Source organism: Molothrus ater, chromosome 2, assembly GCF_012460135.2.
Source record: "Molothrus ater isolate BHLD 08-10-18 breed brown headed cowbird chromosome 2, BPBGC_Mater_1.1, whole genome shotgun sequence".
NCBI classification, from domain to species: domain Eukaryota; kingdom Metazoa; phylum Chordata; class Aves; order Passeriformes; family Icteridae; genus Molothrus; species Molothrus ater.
The window spans coordinates 9,579,646-9,604,898 of NC_050479.2; the positions used below are offsets into that span (position 1 = coordinate 9,579,646).

The 25,253-nt window shown below is 35.8% G+C and overlaps 1 protein-coding gene across 1 annotated transcript in view; it reads left to right on the plus strand.

Annotated features, from left to right (window-relative positions):
* The window catches only part of CFAP47 (cilia and flagella associated protein 47), a 261,429-nt gene that overhangs the window by 194,173 nt on the left and 42,003 nt on the right, over positions 1 to 25,253 (plus strand). The window contains exon 57 of the mRNA XM_036392854.1: positions 5,707 to 5,802. Coding sequence (XP_036248747.1) covers positions 5,707 to 5,802 — 96 coding nt within the window. The remainder of the gene's footprint in view (positions 1 to 5,706; positions 5,803 to 25,253) is intronic.

Below are 25,253 nucleotides of genomic sequence, written 5' to 3' on the forward strand. Positions count from 1 at the left end.
GAAATATTTCCATTTAGGACTGTCACAAAAGAGAGTACTATTTGTAAATTACCTGATCTCTCGTGAATTTCAGTTGATGTTCTCTTCTGGAAAACATTGAAAGAAGCAGCAGCGTGCAAAATATTCAGTGCTTACAGGCCAAGTGAATCATGGCCAGGATCTTGGGGACTTTACCAGAATTCAGGTGCTGAGCAAGATAGCTGGCAGAGAAGGGGGGGGGCTGGAATTGAGAAACAGAATCTTGTCCAGCTTCCTACTTATCTGGCATCTAGGTGTCCTTAAGTGACAAGGAGCACTGCACTCAGAGGCAGGTGGCATTCAGTGCGGGTACACAAGGCTCCGAAGTGCTTCTCACAGTTAGAAAAGGGAGGTAAATGTTGACTACACACCACAGGAGCTGCTCTTGGGCAGTCATTCTGATTGTGCAGCCATTGCTTCTGTAATCCAGATGGAAGCTGGGAGGGTGAAAGCTGCAGCTCTGGTCTGAGGCAGTCAGGAATTGTGGAGGAATCTCCCTGGCACTGCAGTGTGAAGGGCAGGAGCCTCACCAGCAGGATGAATGCTGGGGTAGGTGACCTTCCTGCTTGGAGAGGGAAATGGGCAGCCTCTAGGGGAGTGACAGGCTGTGGACTTAGAGCAGCTGGAGGTATTCAGATCCACAAATCCAGGTGAAATTCACAATGTAATAAAACAGTTGGCCAATATGATTGTGAGACTGTTGTTTTCTATGAAAGTTCATGTTGATCAGGAGATTTTTCTGTTGACTGGGAAAAGGTTTTGTTGTTTCTTCCTTTGAAAAGTGATAGAAGTAAGACTGGAGGAGCAGTAGGATGATCAGCCTCACCTAACCCCTGGTGGGGTCATTGGACACTACTTCTGCAGTGTGTGTAGCCCATGATTTGCATGTTCTCTTACAGTCCACGTCCAAGCCCATGAAGGTTGAGAAGGTAATCAGCAGTAGTCAAATGGATTTCTTAAGTGCAAATCATGATTGACAAATGTTATTGCCTTCTGTATGGAAGTGAGTGATTATGCAAATAAAGGGGGAGCAGTGAATGTAATATACTATGATTTAGTAAGACTTTGTCATTGTATCCTGTAACATTCCTGTTTGGAAGCTAAGGAAGTCTAGGCCTGATGAACAGACTGCTGAGTACCTTGGAAGCTTGGCAGAACTGTTGGTCTCAAATGGTGGTGATCAGCATCTTGGCATTCAGCTGCTGGCTGGTAATGATCATTGCACCCCAGGGGTCAGCCCTGGGGCCTGTATTATTCAAGACCTTTATTAAAGACATGAATGATGATAGAGATTGCAATGTAAATTAGGGAGAGGAACTGACATGATGGATGGTAGAGCTTCAGTGCAGAGGTACCTTGATGAATTGCTGGTGTACCTCAGTTTTGAATTGCTTTGTTCATCAACACATCATTCCTCGAACAGCTGAAGACAAAGTGAACTTTTACATTATTAGTAATGCAGTTTTCATGCTAAAATGTTAATGCTTTTTAATTTTCCCTCACTCCACCTGCCCTGTGTGCTTATCTTAGCCCAGACTGTGTGAATTAGAAGTGCTGTGAATTACTAGCTCTGTAATCCATCCTATTTGACCAGGAAATAACTGATTATATAAACTTTTGAAGTGTAGGAGTGCATTTCATCTGTGGTATAAAGATTCCTGTTGCATCTCATAAATGCAGGATGCTTTATTCTAGTGGACAGTGCAAGCTGGGATTCTGATTTGTAGAACAACAAGAGCAATTCAGAGATGCAAACTGCTTGTCTTATTGAGAATAAATCTAGTTTCAGGCAGCACAGTTTAGTATTCCATTACTTTGAGGTATAATTTGCAAGAATGCTAATCCAGTGTGCTCTTCACAAAATAATGGAGAAGAATAATCAAACTTATCTGTGATGCAACTTAATCAGGAAAATTATTTATAGAGCTTAAATATTGCAGCTAAAGCCAAGTAGATTGTGATATTCTGAGAAACAAGAGAAACTGCATTGTTTAATTGTTTTAGTGATAGAAGTCATCTTTCTAGCTGTTGAGCATGAACTTGTCCAAGAGAGTTGTTCAGAAATAGTGACAGAGACAGAAGTATCTGGCTTAGACAGTGAAGGACTAATGTTTGTTTTTATGCATCAGAAGTTTTCAGTCTTCATTTTTCTTTACCCATCAGTAGACCTGACATCATGATGATCTAATGTTTCTCTGATCTGTAGAATTACAAAAGGTCATCTTTGGAAAAAAATAAATTATATACTGCAATTCTTATGAAAGGATAATCATACCTGTCCTTTAAAGTCTGTCTTGAATTTTTAAATGAGATTAATTGTAATGTTAATTTTTGTAATTCACTTGCTCTTGGTGACCTGTACATAAAGTTTGTTTTGTTTTAATTACAACAAGATAGTTGATTTATGTACTCAAGATATATTTAGATATTGTTCATTCTATTATTTGCTTTGTAGAGGAATACTTAACTGGAATTCTTACTTCCTTCTTTCCAGAGGAAGAGAAATCTAGTCTTATAAGCGAAATTTTGGATGCACAAGTTCAGTTTAGTATTCCTGGCCCTTACATATCCTGAGAACTATGTCAAGCTGACTGCTGGTGTTACTGGAGGCCAGAAAGAGGGTGGAAGAGGGAAATCAACAGAAGGCAGTAACTCTGAAATCAGTGACATGCCTGACTGGTCTTGATCTTTAGAAATTGTCTTTTAGACCATGAGCCCCTTCTTACAAGAATTCAGCGAGTCAACATTGAAAACAGGGCATCTTGATTAAGGTGTAACTGAAATAAGCATCAACATTTATAGATTTACTTCATGCTTTAAAGAAAATTACACAAGTTATCTCTCTTATTTTCAAGTAACATTCCACAGGCTGTTTCTGCCCTATATATATATGTGAAATTGTGTTTAGAATGACAGAGTTCAGGAATTAAAATAGACATTAATTGGGAATTGTCCTATCTGGACCATTTCTGAAGCTTTCATTTCCATTTCTGAGGCTTTCTCAAACCCAAGAGCATTATTCCTCAGAAATGTTTATTTCTGTGAATTTTGACTTCTGTTTTAGCACAAACCAACCTCTATTTGGGATAATTATAGAGCAAGTGAAACTACTAATACTACCACTGTGGACCTCTTTAAACTAGGTATTTTCTTACTGAATTTAATACCAATAAGTTTTCTTCCCAGGATTTAGACCCTTCAATGCTTAAATGTGCAGCTCTATTTCACATTGACATTCACAGCTACATTAAGAGTAGTAAGTAATGTTTATTTAACAGCAGGTGATTTTCCCCAAAATGAGCCAGTGACCAGAACTACAGAGTATACAAACTCTTGTCACAGATGGTTTAGCAACCTGCACTAGTTCAGCTGTTTTAGGTTGAATGATATTGCTTTTCTCTAAATGCCAGTGTATAGTTTTTCTACTAAGAGGTTTTTTCGGAAGCAACAAAAACAATATAAATAATTGAAACTACTGAAACCTCCAGTGTAACCCAGAGTCCACAGAGTTAACCTGTATAAGAATTATCCCAAAGTATTAGCATTTGTTAATACCATAATGCTTTATTTCAGTCAGTGTGGACAATTTATTTCATATTTTCAGTGGTCCAAATGTATAGTTCAAGAAAAAAATTGCAACAGCTTTTATAGAGGATATTAATTTCAGAGTTTGAAGGGCTGTGCTCAAGAAAAGATTAAAGCTACAGCAGTAATTAGGAATTGGATAAGGGAGGTGGATTGGTTCCTCTGGAATCCAGTGTTACCTGGAGTAGTAAAACTGATATCTGTGGCAGTGTATAAGATTGCTTTTTGAAACTTTTCCTATGTCCAAGATAAGTCTGCATTCACAGTGAGTTGGCTGCGTCATTTCCCATTTAACGATTTCCAAACTGGAATTGCAACTTTTTAAATGTTCTTTGCAAAATGTTTTTAAACTGCTTTCTGGGACTTTGTGCAATTGAACTAAGTACTCTAAGACAAGTCTGCTACTTGGTCATTTTTCCTTCAGACAAAATATACTAGACTAAGTATTATTGCATATATATATATATATATATATATATGCAATAATACTTAGTCTAGTCTAGTCATATATATGTCGATGTTAGAGTGAAATACTAAAGATGTGAAGAAATACTAGAAATACTATTTTTAGTCATCTAGTCAATTTAGAATACAAATGCTAACATCACTTTGTGCTGATTCTGACATAATTCATTATTTTAGCTACCAATTAAAAAGATAACGTGCAATGTATAAATGCAGCTCTGAACTGATAAATGCAATTTTGATGCATCATGAAGAATAACTTAGTGCCTTTAATTTCATACAGTGAAACTATATATTTCAGATAAAAAAAGATCTTGAGATTAGTTAGCTAATTGTATGAAAATTACTTTTTAGCTGAATGTGTAGAAGGATATAAACTAAAAAAAACACCCCATATCTTTTAAAGTTTGCAAAAATCTTCTAGTAAGGGAAGTTTAAAGTATTCAGCTTATTAACATCCTGAAAAAAGATAGAAAATAATTGTTACAGAATAATAAGCATTAGAGAGGAAGATTTCACTATAGCCATGTTTGCCACTGCAGTCTCTCAGGTCAGGACAGAAGATGATACAGTTGTTTTATTGCTGCATTAAAATGAGTGTGTTGGCTTTTCTTATGCACCCATCATTTAATATTTGGCAAAGGCCTTTCAATTCTTTATTTCCTCACAGTTTGCACATCTTACTTTGAACCTCTAAGCTGGTTTCTGAAACCTGAAACCTTGTTCTTGAGATTAATTAATTTTGGGGTTGTTTCTCTTCTTCCAAGAGCCAAGAATGACAGTGCCAAGAGAGCTGTTCTCTGCCTTCCTGAAGGTCTTTGATAGTTATTCTGTTTCTTAAAGCTCTGTTAACTTTGTTCCATAACCCCAAATGACAGGCTTCCCTGGCTGTTGTATGAGTCCTGTGTATCCCATCCTCCTGTCAGCAGTTCATCATTTAGTGTTACCACACTTTAATATGACATATTATACAGATGTGGTCAATCTGTTGGTCTCAGGTTCTTGGAGTTAGCTGCTAGACATATCTCCTGCAAGGAATTGCCTTTGGTTCCAATACCTGTTTATAAAATTGGACTTCAAACTAGTTTTTCCTGTCTCATTTTTCATTTATCCACAACATTGACAGTGGTCAGTGAAACAATCTAAATAATGTCTAAATCCTCTGTCTTTATGAAGGGATCTGTTGGTTGATGCAGTAACTTGCCAACAAGAAAGCAATTCTTGTCTGCAGCTGTATCTGTACTGCTGGTCCTGAACTTGTGTCTCTTACACTTCAGGTCACCATTGGCTTTCATTGCTACTTGATTTTTTAATTGAGAAAACAGTTTATTTTGTAATCTCTAATTGTTATCTAACTGAAAACATTTTAAACTTTGTGTTTCTTGATGCTGTTTTATTTCATTTTAATTCTATTTAAAAAGATATCCATATTGTATCCATACTTCACAATGAGGAAAATGCTGAGAGAAACTTGAAGCAGAGCAGGATAAAAGGAGCAATGTGCTCCCATTCAAGGATGTATTTTGTAAAACCTGTCTGTGAAGCTGTTTCACTGGGGAAATTGTTCCAGAAATTTTGAATTCTAAATGGGTTTTTTTTTTTTTTGTTTTTTTTTTTTGTTTTTTTTTTTTTTTTTAGATCAGGGGCTGTTGAATGGGCATCTGACTGCATCTGTCCTGTCCCAGGCCACCTGTGAGGAATCTGTTTTTCATCTTCTGGTTAAACAACCACAAGGTATGCAGCTTCTTAACCCTTAATATATGTTTCAATTATTCTTGTTACTTATTTTATCAACTTAATCTGTAGCAAGTCACAGTTTCCTAGAACATGAAGTACCAGAGTGGAAAAATATGTAATTTCTAAGAAAATAATTTTGAAAATAAATTTTCTGTAGTTTGACGGATCAGTTAAGAAAAAGAAGAGGAAAGAAATTCCAAAAATCATAGATGGAGAATTTTAACTGCTTTTAATATTTACCAAATTAACAAAAAATAAAATTGTTTAATTCCAAATACACTTACGGTTCTCTTCAGCCTTTTCAGTCACTTTAACTCATTTTTGTTTTGTTCACAGGGATTGTGTATTTTTTTTTTTGTTTGTTTGTTGTTTGTCTGGGGTTTTTTAAGATAATTCTAGTCTGTTGTTTCTGGGAAAATTTTCATGGGAAAATACAGAAAACAGTACTTTTCAATTAAAAACCTATCTGGAAAGAATTAAATTATTCGGTTTATTATCCTGAATGAAATTTTAGGTGTCATTTCTGGTCATATCTGATCTGACATGGGATATGAAAGGATCAAATTGCCTTTAGTGCTGTAATTGTACCAAAATTTATTTTTGACTTGTATATGATAATTGATTTATTTGATTTATCTGGTGTAATTATAAGGCTTGGATTATAACAGCAATTGCATACTTTAATGATTTAAAATGATTAATTGCTGAAGTTAGAAGATAATTAGATTTCTGTAGCTATTTTAAATATTTTTCCTAGTAATTATTTCTATTGATTACTTCTCAGATATGCTTTCTAATTTCAGAACACACAGGTAAATTATTAATATCTTCAATTTTTTACAAAAGAAATTAATTTTCTTTGCTCATATCCCCCACAAATATATGTGAGCATCTGTTTTATGTTAATATAGATATCAGAATAAGCCATACCATTTCTTGAAGAAATAATGTCTATCTCACATTAAAGACCCATGTTTAGAAATATAAAATGAGGATCACTTGTTTACAATTTCATACAAAAAAATTGCCATATGCTATGATTTTCCTGTAGATGTACTTGACAGATCTTTATTTTGTAAAGGATATTACAGACATAACTGTTCCCAGCAAGGAACTATTTTTGTTTTCCCTTCTGGAAGCTTGCTATGCATCAAAACATTTCTAGGGATTATAGAAAGAAGAATTTGGAAGAACAAGAGGTGTAAGAATTGATCTGCATGTCATGTCATTTTTATATATATACATTTCTCATGGTTTCACCCCAGCCAGCAGCCAAGCCCCAGGCAGCCACTCACTCACTCTCCCACCAGCAGGATCAGGGAGAGAACTGGAAGGGTAAAAGGTGGAAAACTCGTGGGTTGAGATAAAGACAGTTTGATATGGAAATTAAAAGCCACACAAGCAAAGCAAAGGAAACCAAGGAATTCATTCACTGCTTCCCATGGCAGGCAGGTGTTCAGCCATCTCCAGGAGCAGGCCCCATCACAGCTAACAGTGACTTGGGCAGACAAACCCCATCGCTCCAAACATCCCCCCTTGCTCCTTCTTTCAGCAACTTCACACTCTGATCCATGATGTCCCAGGGTCTGGAATATCCCTTTGGTCAGTTTGGGTCACCTGTCCTGGCTGTGTCTCCTCCCAGCCTCCCATGCACACCAGGCTCCTCACCCGTGTGGCAGCAGGAAAAACAGAAAAGGCCTTGGTTCTGTGTAAACCCTGCTCAGCAGTAACAAAAACATCCCTATATTATCATCACTGTGTTCAGCACAAATCCAAAACACTGCCCCATACCAGCCACACTGAGAGAAAAATTAACCCTACCCCAGCCAAAACTAGCACACTTTACATAGACAAATACAAAAGCTGTGAGTTTTGCCATGACCTTATATATATTTTTTCCACAGAAGCAGTGAGGAACTGTCCAAAACAGTCTAGTTCATGTACACAGTAAAACTGAAAGTGTAATCCCTTCACAAATACAATATGAGAACAGTGAAGCAATCTTTAAAGTTGTACTTTTTCCTCATCTTTTATGTCTGAAATATCTTAATGATGTGATCAGTAGGTGAAGATCAGATTAGATGCAGGTGTTATTGCCTACCATTATTCCCTATAAAAAAAGAAACAATATTTGGAAAATGTGTTGGAACTAAATATTCTTGATGGACTTGCTGGAATATGATTGCTAGACCATTTTATGAGCAAAATTCATGCTTATGGAAAAACTGTGCTTGTTGCTAATTAATTACTTGTTTTTCCCTCGCTCCCTCTAAAAGCTGGGGGTAGAAATTCAGAGATACTGAGATAGTCTGAGAATCTAGGAGACATTTTTTCATCATCCTTTCACAAGAAATCCAAAATACTAACGCTGCTGTGAAATTGGTACAGCAGAGTACCTTTTTCCCTGCCCTGGATTCCCAGTAACACAAACTCTGTCACTTCACCCAGCCCTCAGAGTGAAGGTTTGATCTCATTTTGCATTCAACCTCCAGTCATCCCATTTTATGGCTTAGCTGCTCTTCTGGGTGATCAATCAATAAGCTTCTCTATTGTAACCACTTGGTGCAGCACCAAACAGGAGCAGTGAACAGGGCAGTTGGCTGAACATGCTTTATAGATATCTCTCTCCATATTTCTGCACAAGTTCTGTATTTTAAAACTTCTATATTTTAAGCTGCCATGTCACCTGTATCATGTTTATCTCTTTCCCCATGGGGAACTCCATGGTTAACGCCTTAATTTTTTTCGTCTAACTTTGGTTTTGTCTAAAATGTATGTATTTGTTGACTTTGCCAACCACTTAGGAAGGAAAGATGAAATATATTAGAAAAATGTATTTAATGTGAGACATTTTCCAAAAAGCTGCCTGCAGAGTAAAACCAGTTGATGGCAATCAAATTTGAGATACTAAAATTCTGTGAGTGCTCTTTGGAAGCATGTTACTATTACAGTTTCATATTTTATTCATCATTCTTTGAGAAAGCATTTCAGCATACTTCTAATGTCATGTACAGTCCACTGTGATTACAGATAATTTGGCTTTTAAACTACTTTCACCTAAGAAATGGCATAAATTTTGTTCAGGTCCTCAGGCCATTTCCCTAAAAATACTAGATTTCAAGATTTGCTTCTTGAATCCTATACTTATTTGCATCTGCTTTTTTCTTTCAGTAACTTTGCATGTGCAGTATTTTTTTTCTTATTATTGCTTTCAAAGGCTGAAGAAACAACAAAACTAACATACTTGGTTGCCCTGGTTGTCCTTAGTTCCTCTCTGTTTCTTTTCTAATGCCTTCATTATCTCAAAATGACTTGAAGAGCCAGAGAAAAGGAAAAAATGCTAAAGAGCTGTGAGAAATATTTCTTCATTCTAGCAGACTATTTTGAAAACATGTTGAGAAATACAGCTAGCATTCCTCTTCTATATTTTAACTGCATTTTATGACCAAGGTTTGGTCCCTCACAACAAGCAGAAATAACTTTACACTTTATAAGTTCCATCAGAGGTTGTGTTGAAGGCCACCATCAGTGGCTCCAGCTGATAGTGTTCCTCCACCTGTGGGTATATTCACTTCTTAGGACTGCAAATCATCTTTTCTTCCTACTCTACTGTCTGTAATTTTTGGGAAAGGGCATAGTTTGTTAGATCAGGCTGCCTTTAACATGTCAGTTTTTTCTTATACCCTACTACTACTTCTGTCCCTGCTCCCTTGGTGCTGTTAGGGCTGGTTTTGTGAGAGGCTCCAGGATTAACTCCAGGGTCAATTCTGTGCACAAAGTCAGGCTTAACTTCAGTTCTGTTATTTCACTGAGTGTTGAACAGAAGCTTGCTGGTTGGAGACTGCATCTAGATGGGGAATCACTGGCTGTTGGATATCTAGTATAGAAATTTATGGTCTGTGTGTCCTCAGCACCAGTCTGTCAGAGAAAGGTTTACTGACAGGCTGTATCCTGTTGTAGATTGGTGATTGTCCCTGATGGTTGGAGGTGCCATGGAGTTGGTGGTCACTTAACTAGGAGCTTCCTGAGAATATTTTAATGCCATTTTCACTGGATTTGTCCTCTGAGTGAGAAACCTGCCTGTTGTCTTCCTTAAGAGTATGAGATTCCTTCCTGCCAGGATCACTTTTGGTGTGGGCATCTTTTGCTGTGTAGAGAGTGACTTTGCAAGCAGGATTTGTGTAATTTCAGAATACACAGATTTGTTTTATGGTCTGATACGTGCAGTATACAACCAGGACTGACACACTGCTAGGGTAGGTATTACCATGATCAGTATTCCCAGTGAGACATGGGATGTATCTTTGCTGCCCAGGTTGTCATTAGTCATTTGAGGCCAGGTCAGCCTTTGTCTTGCAATGGGTTCATCCATGATATTGCTGGGTTGCCATCTTCTGATTCTTTGGGTTTTTTCCATAGATTTTTTTATAGCTTTTCACTTCAGAACTTTTTTACTGAGTCCTTGAGGTACTTAGCTATTTTGTCACACTTTATGACTTTTCTCAGTAGAATCAATCCAAAGTAGTGGTGCTCTGCTGTACCCAGTTAGACTCTGCATCAGTGACAGCTGAACTGCTACTCAAATGATTACGTGTGCTCTTGAAGAAATTGCTGTTTATGCTCTCCACAAAATAGCTTTCTTGAAGCTATTTTATTGTGTCTGTGCTAGACACAATGATTTCCCTTCCTGGCCCTCTTTGGATATCTGTCTGAATGTCTGTTCCTTGTTTGAACCTCCAGCTGGCATTTTCCCTCATTCATTTTTCTCTGATGTACTATCATGGTACCTGGAAGCTCGTACAGATGTAGATTTGCTTTGTGAAATTTCCAGCAGAAAGGAAGGTGTGGGATCTCTGCCTAATCCATGCACATGGCATTTTCCTGATTGCTGAATCACCCTGGCTGGCCTCTCCCCTGTGAAACCATTCTGAAAGAGCAGTGTCCTCATGTTACAGCTGACAAAGAAATGAGGTGTCATTGCTCAGTCCTGGGACGTGACAGCACAAATGATGTGGTCCAAGCCACATTTATCTCTAGAGAGATGTGCTGATAAAATCAATGAGTTGAAGCTGGTGGCATTCCTGACTGCTGGCTGTGTCTGCTGTCGGCAAGGAAAACCTTAGAGAGCTCTCTAAAGCCACAGCTGAGGCTGCCCTCACATAGGGAAAATCAGTAGGGAAATGTTTGTGGCGTGTTTTAAAGCACTCATGCCTTCTAGGATAAAGAAGGACAAAGCTTAAAGATTTTTCTTTGTACTTCTCTGCAATCTCTCAGGCCATACATATTTTATACATGTTTATTTGGCCTGTTATATACCCTCTTTTTACCTTTGAATTTTACTTTCTTTACGGATTATATATGTAAATATATGTATATATATGTGTATATATATATGTAATATGTATATATTATATGTATATATATACGGATATTATACATATTATATGTATATATATTATATGTATATATATAATACATATAATATATACGATATTATATGTATATATATATATGGATTATATATGTAAATATATGTGTGTATATATATATATATATGTAATATGTATATATATGACAAATCTTTATTATAGTTTGCCAGGAATCCATTCTAGTGAAATAAGTAAGGAAGTGAAGGCAACACACTAACAATAAGTAAAAATTCTCAGTTACTGTTCTGTTAAAAACAATCCTGTGAATTGAAGGAGTAGAACAGTTCATTCCCTTGACTGGGTAAGGAAATGATTTCTCTGTTTCAGCATGCTCTCCCGATGTTGCAAAAGAAGAGAAAGAAGATATTCAGGATGCAAATAAAAGAAGGGAAGACATCAGAAAGGCAGATTTTGCATAGTCTCACGTAGATGCACAGAAGAGTTCCCATGTGGATATATCATGAAAAACAGATTTTCAGGCTATAATTGCCTCACAGATTTTAGCTAGGCCATGCAGTAGTTTTCCTTCAGAATACCATGATTTGTTACTGAACATCCAGAGTACAGTACTTCAGAGCATTTAAACTATGCAAATCACCTCAGGGGAGGCTGTTATTTCACATTAGCTTGGCCTATTTCTGTATTTAAAAATATCTGCTCTGTTGTATAACTTGATAAGCAGCTATCTTATTCAATTTCAATAGAACTAGAAAATGAAAAGATGATTAATTTTGGCTTTGAATAGCATATTTCTGGTAATCAATTTGATAACAGCTGTTGATGGACAAGATGGAGTCAGGATGTGCCCTTGAATAAGACAGAACTGCTTAATCATCCCCTCTTCTATTCTTGATTCTAACCTTCACCTGTTTAGGTCATAAACCCAGGGGAAACTCCAGAGATACAGATTTGTTTCAACCTGTAAATTACTCAGTAAGTCTATGTCTAGCTCTAAATTCGCTATAAAAAATTATCTGCACTAATCTTTTGTTTCCAGCAGCACATGCACAGTGGGGAAGTTACCAGCAGTATCGATCAGTTGTGTCTTTAGGGAATTAAGAGGCATGATTTTCTGGATATCTGTTTTATTTCCATTTTCCCAATCCTCCTCTGCTCTGGGAGCAATGACATCTCTGTCTGTCATTAATTCATCGGTGCAAGATCCTTCCCCATCCAGGCTGGACCCCAAAAGTACTGTGAGGAATAGGTTTCCCTCCTGCCCTAAGCTAGCTGGTTTGCTGAGAACTAAAATTGTTGATTTTTCTGTAGCTTTTCTTCATTTCTTCATTTGTGTTTCTAAGCTGACTTTGCTTATTTATCCAGCTGTTGAGTTCTGAGGAACATTGAAGATATGTTGGAGATGGTCATCTAACCTTGCTGAGGGAGGATAAAAGACTAAAAATGAAAGAAACAACAAAAAAGCTCACCCCATCCTACTGGCATTGGTATTGATAGAAAAAATGTATGGAAATTTTGAAAATTACAATTTTTTTTCCTATAGAGGTTGAAAACAATTACAGAATTCTTGAAAATACTCCCTTAACATTTTAAAATGAGGAGGTGGGGTATGTGTAGGAAAGAAATTGAACCTTTTCTGTAAGATCATTTGGAGATGGAAGAGCATGATGAAATTTTAAGTTTTTCAAAAGTAGGTCTGAGGGTTTGAGGGAAAGAAGAGCTAGTTGGCTTGTTTGTTTGTTTTAATTATTGTATACTTTCCAGCAGAGAAGCCAATTTGAACTCACCTTATTAAGTAACTGTCCAAGGCGTAGATTTTATTTTAAAACTTAAATGCTAGAAGGCATTACTGAAACTGACCTTTCAACTTTGAAGTTTTATGCCTTAAAAGTGCTTGATAATTACACTGTTGAACTAATGTTCTTTTATCATATACTGAGTTTTTCTAGAGTATTTTTTGTCAAATGTTTTCATTGATTGTTTTTTTCTTTTAGTCAGTGAAGAATGGGTGTCACGTATAAGACAGAAGCTAAGAGAAAGTAAAATTATATATATTCATGTATATATGTAGTATGCATTCAGTAGTTAAACAACAATTTTTTATCCACGTTGGTAAGAGAATTCTCAATATAGTGGCACACACTTTAAAGGCAGGAAACCATTGAGGTTTTTCTTAATCAGAATTTGGCTTGCAGAACAATGTGTACTTCAGCTTGATTTTAAAGGTCTTCTTTCCCAAGTGTTAGCTTTTTACATATCTATGATATTCCCTGTCCTGACCTTTTTCTTCTCATTCCAAGTATCATGAGATGCTCTTAGATGTCCAGGCTCCAGTGCAGTGTGAGAAGTCACTGGCACAGGTATTTAGAAGATAAGGGTAAGATGATTTTGCAAACCCTTGGTACTCTATGTAAGTTCTATGAACAGCAGGATGTGCCTGGAATCTCTTTTGGAATTCTGTGCAATGAAGCAGAGACTCAGGTGAGTTACACAAGAGTGTCTCTTTTTTGATCTTGTATTTCTGTAAAACCCAATCACACAAGTCAAATTTATACAATCAGGTCATTCCATAATTGTCCTGCCAAACCATTAACTTGCTTCTACACATTTTCCACAGCTCAATAAATTCTTTTGTCTTCCTTCTCAGAGTTTTACAACACTTCAATAGATACATACCTCTGTTGCTATCTGAAAATGTTGTGAGTTATGTGAAATCTCAATCTGAATTGCAGTCAGGAGCAAACTGAAAGGAAAGAAGAGGGTGGCTTTTTTAACATTATTTTTATTCATTATTTTAGTCTCAAAGTTGTCAGGACTACTTGACTTGGTTAGGAAAGCTGTCAGAGTGTTCTGGGCATGCAGATGTGCATTTTCTCCTTCTTGGTGAAGTCAGTGTTGCCTGAGCTTTAGTTTTGCACTGTATTTGATAGCTAGATCCAACATTTTTTACAAGTAGCAGAAAAGGTCCTTCTGAATGAGGAGATTTTGCATTTAAGACAGTCTGTGTTCTCTTCCCTAAACATCTCATAATAAAGTTTATACACTTTTAAAAGAATATGTTTGGTTTTGTGGTGGGGTCTGTGATTAATTGAAATAAGAGCTGCTGGCAGTTGGATTCACAAGTCAGATTATTCATTATAGGGAAAGATTCATTTGGGTTACTCAGTCTCAGCTCATATTTGAATCTGATGAATTTCAGGTAGGTAAGACAATCCCCAGACAGCAAAGAATTTAAATTAAAACATCTGCCTCATGTGCACTGTAATTACAGAGAATGTAAATGTGTATTTCAGGCATCAAGTCTAACTGCTGTGGTGTGAATAGAGGTGGGACTATTTGTGTGGCTAATTGCTTTGATAAATAATTTGGTATGCCCATAATCTATATGTTCACCTCAAAATGATATATTTCTCCTTGTTTATAAGATATAACCAGGAACAATAATGCTGTGGCTCAATTTCTTGCCAAATGGGGTCTTTAAAGCTGTTTTCTGAAGGGGGGGGAATAATTTAATTAAAATGAACATCATATTCTTCTTACTCTGCTGCTTTCATTCTTCCCTAGATATTTTGCCATACTATTACTAAGATTAACAAAATATTCAAAATATTTTTATGGGAAAGATAATAAATTATTCACAATCTCATTAAAATTGATATCTCTCAGTTACCAGGGGGAATTTGGATTCCCTGATTTACTTTTCTGTCACAAAGCCTCAATGATTAGGCAGGGCCTGTTTTGTTATGATAAAGCCATTGGGATTGTACCTGCCTGAGTGTATTTGCAAAAAGAATGCATCTCACTAGTACCACTTCTCTCTTCATATAAGTCTCAGCAAAAATGTAACTTTCTCTTCTCTGCCTTTTATGATGCATACAGGATCTTACTTTCAGCTTTTACAATATTTATGTTAAACCCTTCTTGTTTACCTGAAGATCAGGTTGATACCTTCATCATCCTCACTAGTCATCAACATTACTAACAATCCTGCATCTTACAATAACATTTAGGTTTAAACAATATTTATTTCTTTAAATACATTGCTGATACCAAGCTCAAAAAATCCATGCAAGCCCCAAACAAGCTCAGGAAAAAGGAAATCTGGACACTTTGTCTCTGTTTGCTGTGTGTGAAAGGCCAGGGTGGGCTGTAACTCTGACCCAGACCTGGCCTTTATTTCAGTGGGATGCTTTTTCTGCCCATAAGCCATAGTAAGTCAGTCAACAGAGGGGATTTTGGTATTAAGTACTGAACATCATTTGTGTGTTTTTAGAGAAATGCAGAACCAGGACTTACATTGCAAATAGCTGAAAAGTGTTTGAATCGTGACCTTTACTGTATGAAGGAATAATATCTCACAACCACTGAAGCATGCAGCACAAAATTCTTCATTGAACATCAAAGTTTATCTTAACAATGTACATAAGATGCTTTACTACACTCATAGTCTAGTATCACATATTTGGTCTAGTACCATCTGTTGAGTGGAGGGAAATTAAGCTAACTTCTTTGCACAGTAATTTAAAGGGTCATGAGAGCATTGGAAGAGGGTTTTACTTTCTCAGACTCCTCTTGCTAGAACATTGTTTTTATCATGCAGTAGTTTATGTTCAAGGATTTTGCTCTTTTTACTGTTAATATACTACATTAGGTAAAATCTGTGTTTGCAAAAATATTCAAAACCGCTGAAATTTATATGGGTAGTGAAGGTGGACTGAACCTTAAGTACTTTCTGCATTCACATCTTGTTAAGGTACTTAATAATTTTATTTTCACATATCTTCTCTTACTTGAGAGAAGGAATTTAGCATTTTATTCATTTTAAACCAGGGAAACATTGGTAAAGGTGTAATAAAGGTTTTCCCTTACTAAAGTAATGGTTGTTTCCAAATAAAACCCAGAGGCTTGAAAGGTAAGATTCTCTTTCTCATAATCATTTGGTGAAGCATTGGGAAAAGAGATGTTCATACAAAATCCAAAAGGAGACATAGAATGAAAATTATCCCATGTAATCATCAAGAGGTCTGTGAAACTTCATGATGTGACTTTCTTTTATCTCTAAATTGGAGCTATTAATTGCCTCTTTAAGGTGCTAAATTCAGTGTAGTTAACTTGAGAGGTTTTTTTGTAATAGATGAACTTAAAGAATGCGGATCATGGTTTTTGATTGCCTTGTTCGCCTGCTTGTGTTATAAGAATGTTTTTGCACTAGGGGAAAACTATAGTATTGCAACAATTTCTGGTGTTGAATTGTCTTTATCTGATTTCTTCACAAGCACTGAAAATCCCTTATAAATTAAGTAATTTTCTCCTTCAGAAAGATACTAAGATAAAACAAAGATTATATGCCCATAAAGATTGATATCTATCAATTACAGGTAGCATTGCCTTTTTCACAATAAGTGCCAGTAATTTGTGCCAATCCCTGAGGTTTGTAACCTTTTTTATTACCTCTGCTGCATACTACCAGCAGAACCCAAAGCTTGAATTGCATGCTGTCCTCTTAGGGGCTGTTCCAATTCCTTTTTTTCTAGCCATTGTATACAATTTTCTTTTTTCCATTAAATAGGAAAATAAGAATTTGATTGCTGGAAAGAACTGTTTTTCAGACCTGTGTCAACAATGTGTTTTCTACATGCACAAACAAGCAAATCAGTTTTATCACACATAATAGCACATGACACTAGACAATATAATAGCTTGTCAGTAGCTGTTGAGGAAATTTTGGATAATCCTTATCTTTCCAGCTTACTTTACATCCTTTCAAATGAAAAATCACAAGCAGTATCCTGTTAATCTTTTCTTCTTACTGATTTATCCCTTTTTCAAATCAAGAATTAATTTTTGTGTCATTTTTCTTTCTTTGATCTATAGATTTACCCAATTCTCCCAACTCTGAATTAAGTGGAAATGACTTTTTTTTCTGCTTTCTGGTACCTCTACTTTTTGATGCCAATCTCATTTCTCTCTTGATTGAAAAAAAAATGCAGGGTTTTTTTTTCCAACTTCTTGAAGCCTATTTACTTCTAGGGTCCTTCTATTTGATATACAATGTTAATTAGCCCGGGTTGCCTTCTGCAGTTGTTTGTTCATTTTGCAATAAAAGCATGTTTAAGTGATTCAGGATGAGAGGAGAGATTCAGTGATCCCTAATTACTTAACTGACCAAAGAGAATTTTGGTGGCAATTTGTTTGTCCTGTCTCTCTAAAAAGCAGAATGTTGGTGATGAAGCATTCAGTGTCACAGAAAAAAGCAGTGACTGAAAACAAGTCAGTGTTATTCAGTAGACAAATTAAAAGTGAAACCTATTTTTAACAATGAGCTTAATTAACTCTCAGAACAATTCTCAATGAAACGTGGAGGATTCTCTATCGCTGACAAGTTCTAAATCAAGTGGCTGTGGTTTTTTCCTAATTAAATTCTCTTGTTCAAGAAGAGTTATTGAGAGTGAACCTTGATTTTTTCAAATAAGTTCTTTCTATGTATTGAACTCAAATTAGGTGATCATAATGACTGAAATATTTAGCTGTGAAGAAACAAAAAAAGATCTCTGCAGAGTTCTGCATAATCAAATATGTTTTAAACATGCAATAATACAATCCAAAAAGGGAAAAAAATACTTTGAAGTTTCTGAATTAAAATTTTCAGAATTTCCATTATATTATTTTTCTATTCTTTTACTACATCAGGATGAAAACAGGGTCAAGAAGTCAAGTACCATCAATAGATACAAACTGTACAAGCTTTCTTTTCTTTACTATTGTAATCTATTGCCTCTAAAGAATCAGCATTGTAAGTTTTTTGGTCATTAGTCTATATAGAAAAGGAATGTATCTAAAAATTAAATTAAATTTTGAGACCAAATATATTCAACCAGGAAAAGCTATAGATTGTCGGAAAATGAACTGCTGTTTTTCTAACTTTTTTTTCTACTCTTCTCCAACTCCTTGCTGCCATGTATCAGAAAATAAACTTCTATTTTTTTCCTTTAGATTGATACCAAATGACAGCTTGTAAAGATCTGTTCCTTGTCATCTTTACACACAGGGTTTTTTCCTCTGCCTTTTCTTCACTTCGCACCTATGACAAACAGCTGTTGGGAAATGCATTTGTCCCTACATTTGTTCAGCGTTTGGCTGCAAATCATTTGTGCCTTGAGCTGCTTTAGACACTAAACCATATGGAGAGAAAAAAAGGCTTAGATTTGAAGGCTGACAGCTTGTTGTTTTGACAGATTTAAAATGTATTATCTCGATTAAGTTACTTGCATGAAAATTTTCATTCCCAGTTATCTCACCACAAGTTATTGTCAGAGGAGGTTACAGTTACTGACCTAAAATGTCTCCTTTCTATTCCAGAAAGGTGTTGTAGTTTTATCTCTGGCTATATTTTAACTAAGTTTTAGAAAAGAATCAGAAATTATCCATTTTCTTCCTTCCTGAATCAAAAGAAAACTGGTCTCTTACTGTGAACTCAATCAGTTTGTGAAAAAAAATAAGTAAAAGTTAAATTTTAGACATTTGTTTTGTATTTTATGTGAAAATAAAGTAGTCATCTTGCCTTCTGAATTTTGGCTGATAATGTATCATTTGGTTTCCATGGGAAATCAAATGGTTTCCATTTCTGGATTCACAGAGAGGTACAGGATCTGCAGCAGCCGCCCCTCCTCAGAAACACTGCAGCTCCCAATTACCATTGAGTCATCCAAAGGCTTTCTTCTGTATGATTCACAATCATCCTGACACTGTCAAGTAATTTGAGTCCTTGATCCCTTCCAGCATATCTTAATATTAATTTCCACTTTTAGGTTTAATTTTGTTTAGTTTTTTAATCTAGTTCATTTCCTACATGTTCGCTTCTAAACATTTCGTTCTTTTTCATGAGGCCCTCAAGTATATCCCTTTATATTAATCTCTGAATTTCAGAGGTCAGCAGCTCATATATTTATTGGATATTTGATTGCTGTTTGCTCTAAATTACAGGTGCAGGGGTGACTTTAACCTTGTTCACACAACAGGAATCAATGCACAGTCCCCAGTCATGAACATGCTAATTGTACTTATGGCTGGAAACTCATACTGCATTTCAACCACCCCTCAGGGGACCAGGAGAATTGTAATAATTACCATATTAAGCACAGAAATTTAAGGGATAAAATATTGTGTTACTTGAATGAAGTCTTAATGAAATTCAAATATGATCTGTAGCCATACCCGAGTCTTGACAAGTGAGCAGCCATGTGTCACATTCACTGATCCAGCATCTCCCAGGTCTTTGTAGCAGGGTTAAAATATTTCTGGATATTTCTAAACTGATGTGTCCTAACATGGTGTAATGATTGAGTAGCAGGAATGTACATAACCAGAATGTGAGATTGCACTGACAATAAAAGATTATATTGTGTAGACATGTGAATTTTCAGAGTTTGAAAAACTTGATTCTGTCAGAAATCATTACTTGTTAAAAAAAGAACAAGTCAATGTGAGTTACTAGTTTGTCCATAAAAATAAAAAATATCACTGAAGTAGAAAGGCATTTGACAGCTCAACAGAGTTTCTTGCTAGAGAATATTGCAGATGGGGTTTTTTTTCTGTACTTCCTCTAGGGACAAATTATTGTTCTGTGATGGTCTTGATAAAATCTGGAGCAGGTTTTGCATGTCAATAAGAGCAGTCAGAACACAAGATGTATTCTATGAATTGTCATCCTAGAGGTATGATTGCTGGCCTCTCTATGAGGCCACTGCAGTCAAGTCAGCACTCTTTCCTAAAAATAAGATAAAATCCAACAGCAGTGACATCCAGGCTATTTTTGGACTACATTTTCTCCTGACGAAATGAAGTAATCAAAATGACACCCTAATAAATAGGAAAAAAAAGTGAAGGGTCTTCTGTTCTCAGGCATTTTCTATTCCTACATAAAGTTTTATGACTTGAGTCCTGCAACCTTGTTTTCAGAGCCCATGATTTTTATCTTTTCATTTTCACTTCCATAGACCACAAGAAATATCTTGAACTTGTAACTGGCATTAGGAAGAGAAGAATGCTTGGTTTAAGTACCAAGTTGTCTATGGCTGTTGTTAGTGTCTTAGGCTATTTCTGGGTGAAGTCCACATTCTCTGAAGACATCAGCTCCTAGCTAAGCCCCAAATGCTTCAGTTAAATTGCAGCAATATCCTGGCTGACCTTTGAATATTTTACCTGTAAGGACAAGGACAAAGAACTCTAGCTGAAAAACTGTGAATAGGAGAAAAGTTTCATTTAAGGGGCCAACTTTTAGAATAGTTTAAGACTGAAGGTGCAGCTCTAAAACTGGTGCTCTGCCTAGGGATTTTTAATGAAATAAAAGAATTTTCTTTTGTATTTTATTTGCTCTTCTTTGTAAGTAGGAGCTTGATATATATTCTCATTTAAGGCAGATTTATTTTCAGATGGAATAATAAATGTAAATAGTTACTTCAGTATTTTGGAATCTGGAGATTACCTGCTGACAAGTGTCATGGTTTAACATTGATGCTGGCATTGCCACATGTTTGATTTTAGCATGTTGCACAAAAGTAGAGTGGGTCAAAAGGATACAAAAGTGGAGCAATAAAAATATTTGTCTAATTTGGTAGGCTAGGAAGAAGTTACTGTTAGTCCACTTACAACAATAGTGCTGTTCATAACTATGAAATACATGTAGCATACTGTGGGCTCTGTCATTCACTGAACTACTGTTTTATGACACAAGTCGAATTAATGGGCAAACATTATTTTTAAAGAGGGATTCCTCTTACCATCTTTATATATTTTCTTGAGTGTGAAAAGACCAAAAAAAAGGCAGAAATCAATTCTACCTTACTACAGAAACCTGTAAAACCTCAAACGACGAAGAGTGTACTTATCAGAATTATGAAAATGAATAACACTATCTCTCTCTCTCTCTCTTTATATATATATATATATATGACTCACAGTCATACTGTTTCCAGTTACTGTCTGCTGTATGAAGTGTGCTATGTCTTCTGAATACTTGTAGCAAGCAGTACAAGTTTTGGTTGCATGTAAGAAGTAGAAGGATGTAACGGCAACTGGTGTCATTAGTGATTTCACAACACTTTGCAGATTTTGATTAAAATCTGCCATAGCTTCACAATTTGACTGTTCTTTCAGAGATCAGATTAAGAGACACATATATCCGTGAAGTTTAAAGTGAAAGTAAAAACACATCTGTCAAAAGTAATCAGATATTTGACATATGTCAGAATTTCAATTACATCTGAACTGAAGCAATTACAGTTTCCTTTCAGGCATGAACTCAAGACACTTCTGTGTATGTTTCAATCTAGAAAAAGACTAAGAAATAGGGAAGTTGTCATAGTCCTAATTTACTTGCTAGTACTTTATCTTAGGGTAACATGAACTTTTCTTAAGAGAGGAAGGACAAGGTTTGGTGGTATTTTTGGTGGCTGGGCACTAAATTGAAAGTCACACTTGTTTAAGAAGCATATGCCATTTCTTGTGTGGCTTTTACATTTTCAAAATATTCATGTGGTGATTGTCTACTTTGAGATTGTAGGCAGGTTGTGCTTGTAGAGTATTTTTTTTATACTCAGAACACAACCAACACACTGTAGCAGAGGCACAAGAGAGGTTGAGTAGATTTTCTGTTACTGAAGTAGAGAATGTAAGATCCTATTGTTAAAAAACATGGCCATCTTATCTCTCCACTTAGCTCAGCACTCTCCATCCACACTGAGTTTATGGTCTTTCTTCTATATAACTACTTATCAATGAATCTCTCCTGAGAATGTCAGTTATATTTACATGTGTGCAGAACTAAAATGAATATTTAGCTTAGGAAAGGAAAATTGACCTAAAATAACTGAGTTTTTACTTTTCTGTTGTTTATTCTGTCACAAATAGAATCGTTGAGAGAAGAGATGTAGTATTGTATCTTTTACTGTGCTGATTTGGAAAAGGTTTTGCATCTTTTTCAACTTTGAAGTTTGTCTCTTGCTTTCAGTGACTGGATCTAAGACATTATTATGTTGCAGACATTTAGATTTTGGATGCCAGAATGATCTACAGAGTTTTATCAATGCAAAAATGTCATCAGGAAAAAGAGGATGATAAACAATTTTTAAATAGATGACCTGGTTAAAGGAGGATGGGTTAGATCTACCAACTCTCAGATTATTGGAGGAAAAAAATAGATATGGAAGGAGAAAGCAAGAGAAACTGTCAGTACACTATGAAGTTTTAAAATAAGTGTTGGACCACAGGATAAATAGAAAACTTACTACTTTCATTCTTGATTATTCTCCACTCCTGACTCTTATCTCTTTGGCATTGCCTCTGCCAAAAAACTTTAATATAATAGTCTGGCCTTCTCCACACATTCTGCTCTCTGTCTGCCGTGGCTTCATTTTGCAAGTTACTGTCTATGCCTGTTACCTTTTTGCTGGTTCCTCCTGTGCTTTGTTTGTTCATTTTTCCATCCCTATTGCTGAACTATTCCCTGGCTATACAATGATTTTCCTTCTCTGACATTTGCCTTCTGTTGCTCTGTACTGCTCAGTTCAGCCTTGCTTCCTTACTGCTCTCATGTCCTTCATTTGGATGTGGCTTTGCTGATGTGCTGCCAGACTGGATTTCTGTCAAATGAACCCCAAGCCCATCACCCCAGGGCCCCTGAAGGAAAATTGCAAAGATACCAATGGTGTCAAGACAAGGGCATAAGTTAACAGCAGAGATGTAAAATATAAAGAAATGTGGCACCTATATGAATGTTGGTCCATTTTCTGTTTGATTTTTAGACAGTTCTGTAATAACTACCTGAAGTCAAAGCTGCAGGTATCAGGGTTCAGAGATAAGAGGGGTGATCTATGATAAATCAGTTTAGGTTTTTTACATGATTTGTGTATTACTGCAGAAGATTATTACATGAAAATTTACAATCAGATGTGACTGGGAAGTGATGGAGACTTTGTTGTGAAATGTATTAAGTGACAATTTTATATTGGGGTTTAAAAAACTTTTAAATTTAGTCTCATAATAAGAGAATGTGACTTTCAGGATCTCTGTTACATGTATTTTTTTAAGTTTTCTCAGAGTTAAAGATCTTAAGTATGATTTTACTTGTTTTGGTTGTCAGCAGCAAAATGAATTACTTTACTTGGCAACATTTTTTTCCTCAGTGTATTTAACCATTGTAAGCATAGTTGTTACTGCACTTCAACAATAAATAAATATAATAGGTCAAAATACAATATCTGTCAAAATAATTGTTTTGATTTTTACTGAAACTGCAATATAAGCTATTAGTTAGGGAAGGGTAATTTTATAAATGGAAGGAAAACTTTTTACTTGGCCTTTCAGACATGCTTCATTTAAAAACAAAATAAATTGCATTTAATGAAACAACATATTTCATTACTGAGCCCTGTTCTCAATCCATTTATTTTAATCTAAATAGCAAGTGTTTAACTTGAATCTATTATTTTGTACCAGAAAGAAATTATTCTAAATGAAAAATCTTAATTAAATAATCCAGAAAGTCTCTGCCAGAAGTATGCAAAATTGTATTAATACAAGATCCATAAAATGGTGAACAAATCTTATAAACATGCTCTAATACATTTTATTGTGTGCTTATGGTAGCGATGTTGTGAAGTCTTTATTTGTGCCATGTCTTTCTTAAAGCAACTTATAAAGTTTTAACCAGTCATTTGTGAAATTGTTTATTAGCATCTGAGCTGCATATTCATGACTTAACTTTTACAACTAAGTAATTCATCAGCTCGGAGGGATTTTATTATTTTGTATAAGTACCAGAAGGGAGTGTGCAAAAAGGATGGAAAAAAGGAATTTTTCAGTGGTGCCCAATGACAGGCAACAAGAAATTATCATCTGAGCAAAGGGAATGCTTTTTTTTACTGTGAGGAAGATTGAGCACTGGAACAGGTTGCCCAGAAAAATTATGGAGTCTCCATCCTTGGAGATGTCCAAAGCCTTTTTTGGATGTGGTCTAGGTAGGTGGCTCAGCCTGCAGAGAGATATTGGACCATTTGTCTGTCAGAGGTCCATTCCAGCTTCAGGTATTCTGGGATTTTGTGAAACTGCCAGAGGAAAGGGAAAACACAACTCTACCTCTTGGTGTAAGTATCCATAATTCATGAAGCAGAGAGTCCCCAAGAAATGCAATCATTGTGGACCATCTGTGAAAGGAACCTCTCTTGCACCCCACTTACCTAAATAAACTTTACTGAAGGAAGGAAAATGATGATGTAAATATTAAAACATGGGATGAGGTGAATTTAATTTTTGGCATTTTGCATGGCTATTTTATTAGTTCTTTTACTTACATATTTGTGTGGGACTTGAAATATGTTGAAGTGCATTGTTTTCTATTTTATTTGTCCCAGAGAAGATGCAATTAGAAGTATCCTGCTTCTTTGCCTTTAATTGCATCCCAAATCTAATTGTTATGTCAGGGTGATCTCTTGTTCTTGCCTTTGTGCTTTCCCTTTGTAGGGTGCACTGTTTTTCATATCACCTGCAATTCACTGAGAAAAGTATCTGTGTCTGGTTTTGCAAACAAGGATGCATTTTATGTGAATTCTTAAAAAGAGAAGCAAGACAAAGCCTGTTGATCTATCATGACCTCAGAATTCCAGAAGCACAGGAGGGTTTAGGTGGTAAAGAACCTCTTGAGATCATTTTGTCCATCCAGACCCTCTGTGGCTCAAGCAGGGTCATCTCCATCAGGTGGTCCAGGACCATGTCCAGTCAAATTTTGAATATCTCCACAGATGGAGGCCATTGGCTGTTGTATGATGACTGCCAATTCAGAAAATTACATTTATATTTACTCATTGGGACTGAATAAATATAATACTCATGTAGCAAAACTAACAGGCTGCTACTTTCACAGTTTTTTAATTAGAATCCATAATAAGGGATTGTGATTGTGTTTTAATGAAAGGGAATAAAAAATTCAAGCAGCCTCATTGGAAGCACTAAAAAAAAGAAGATGATGCAAACAAAAATGGACCCACCCGTAATAAGAGTCAAAGT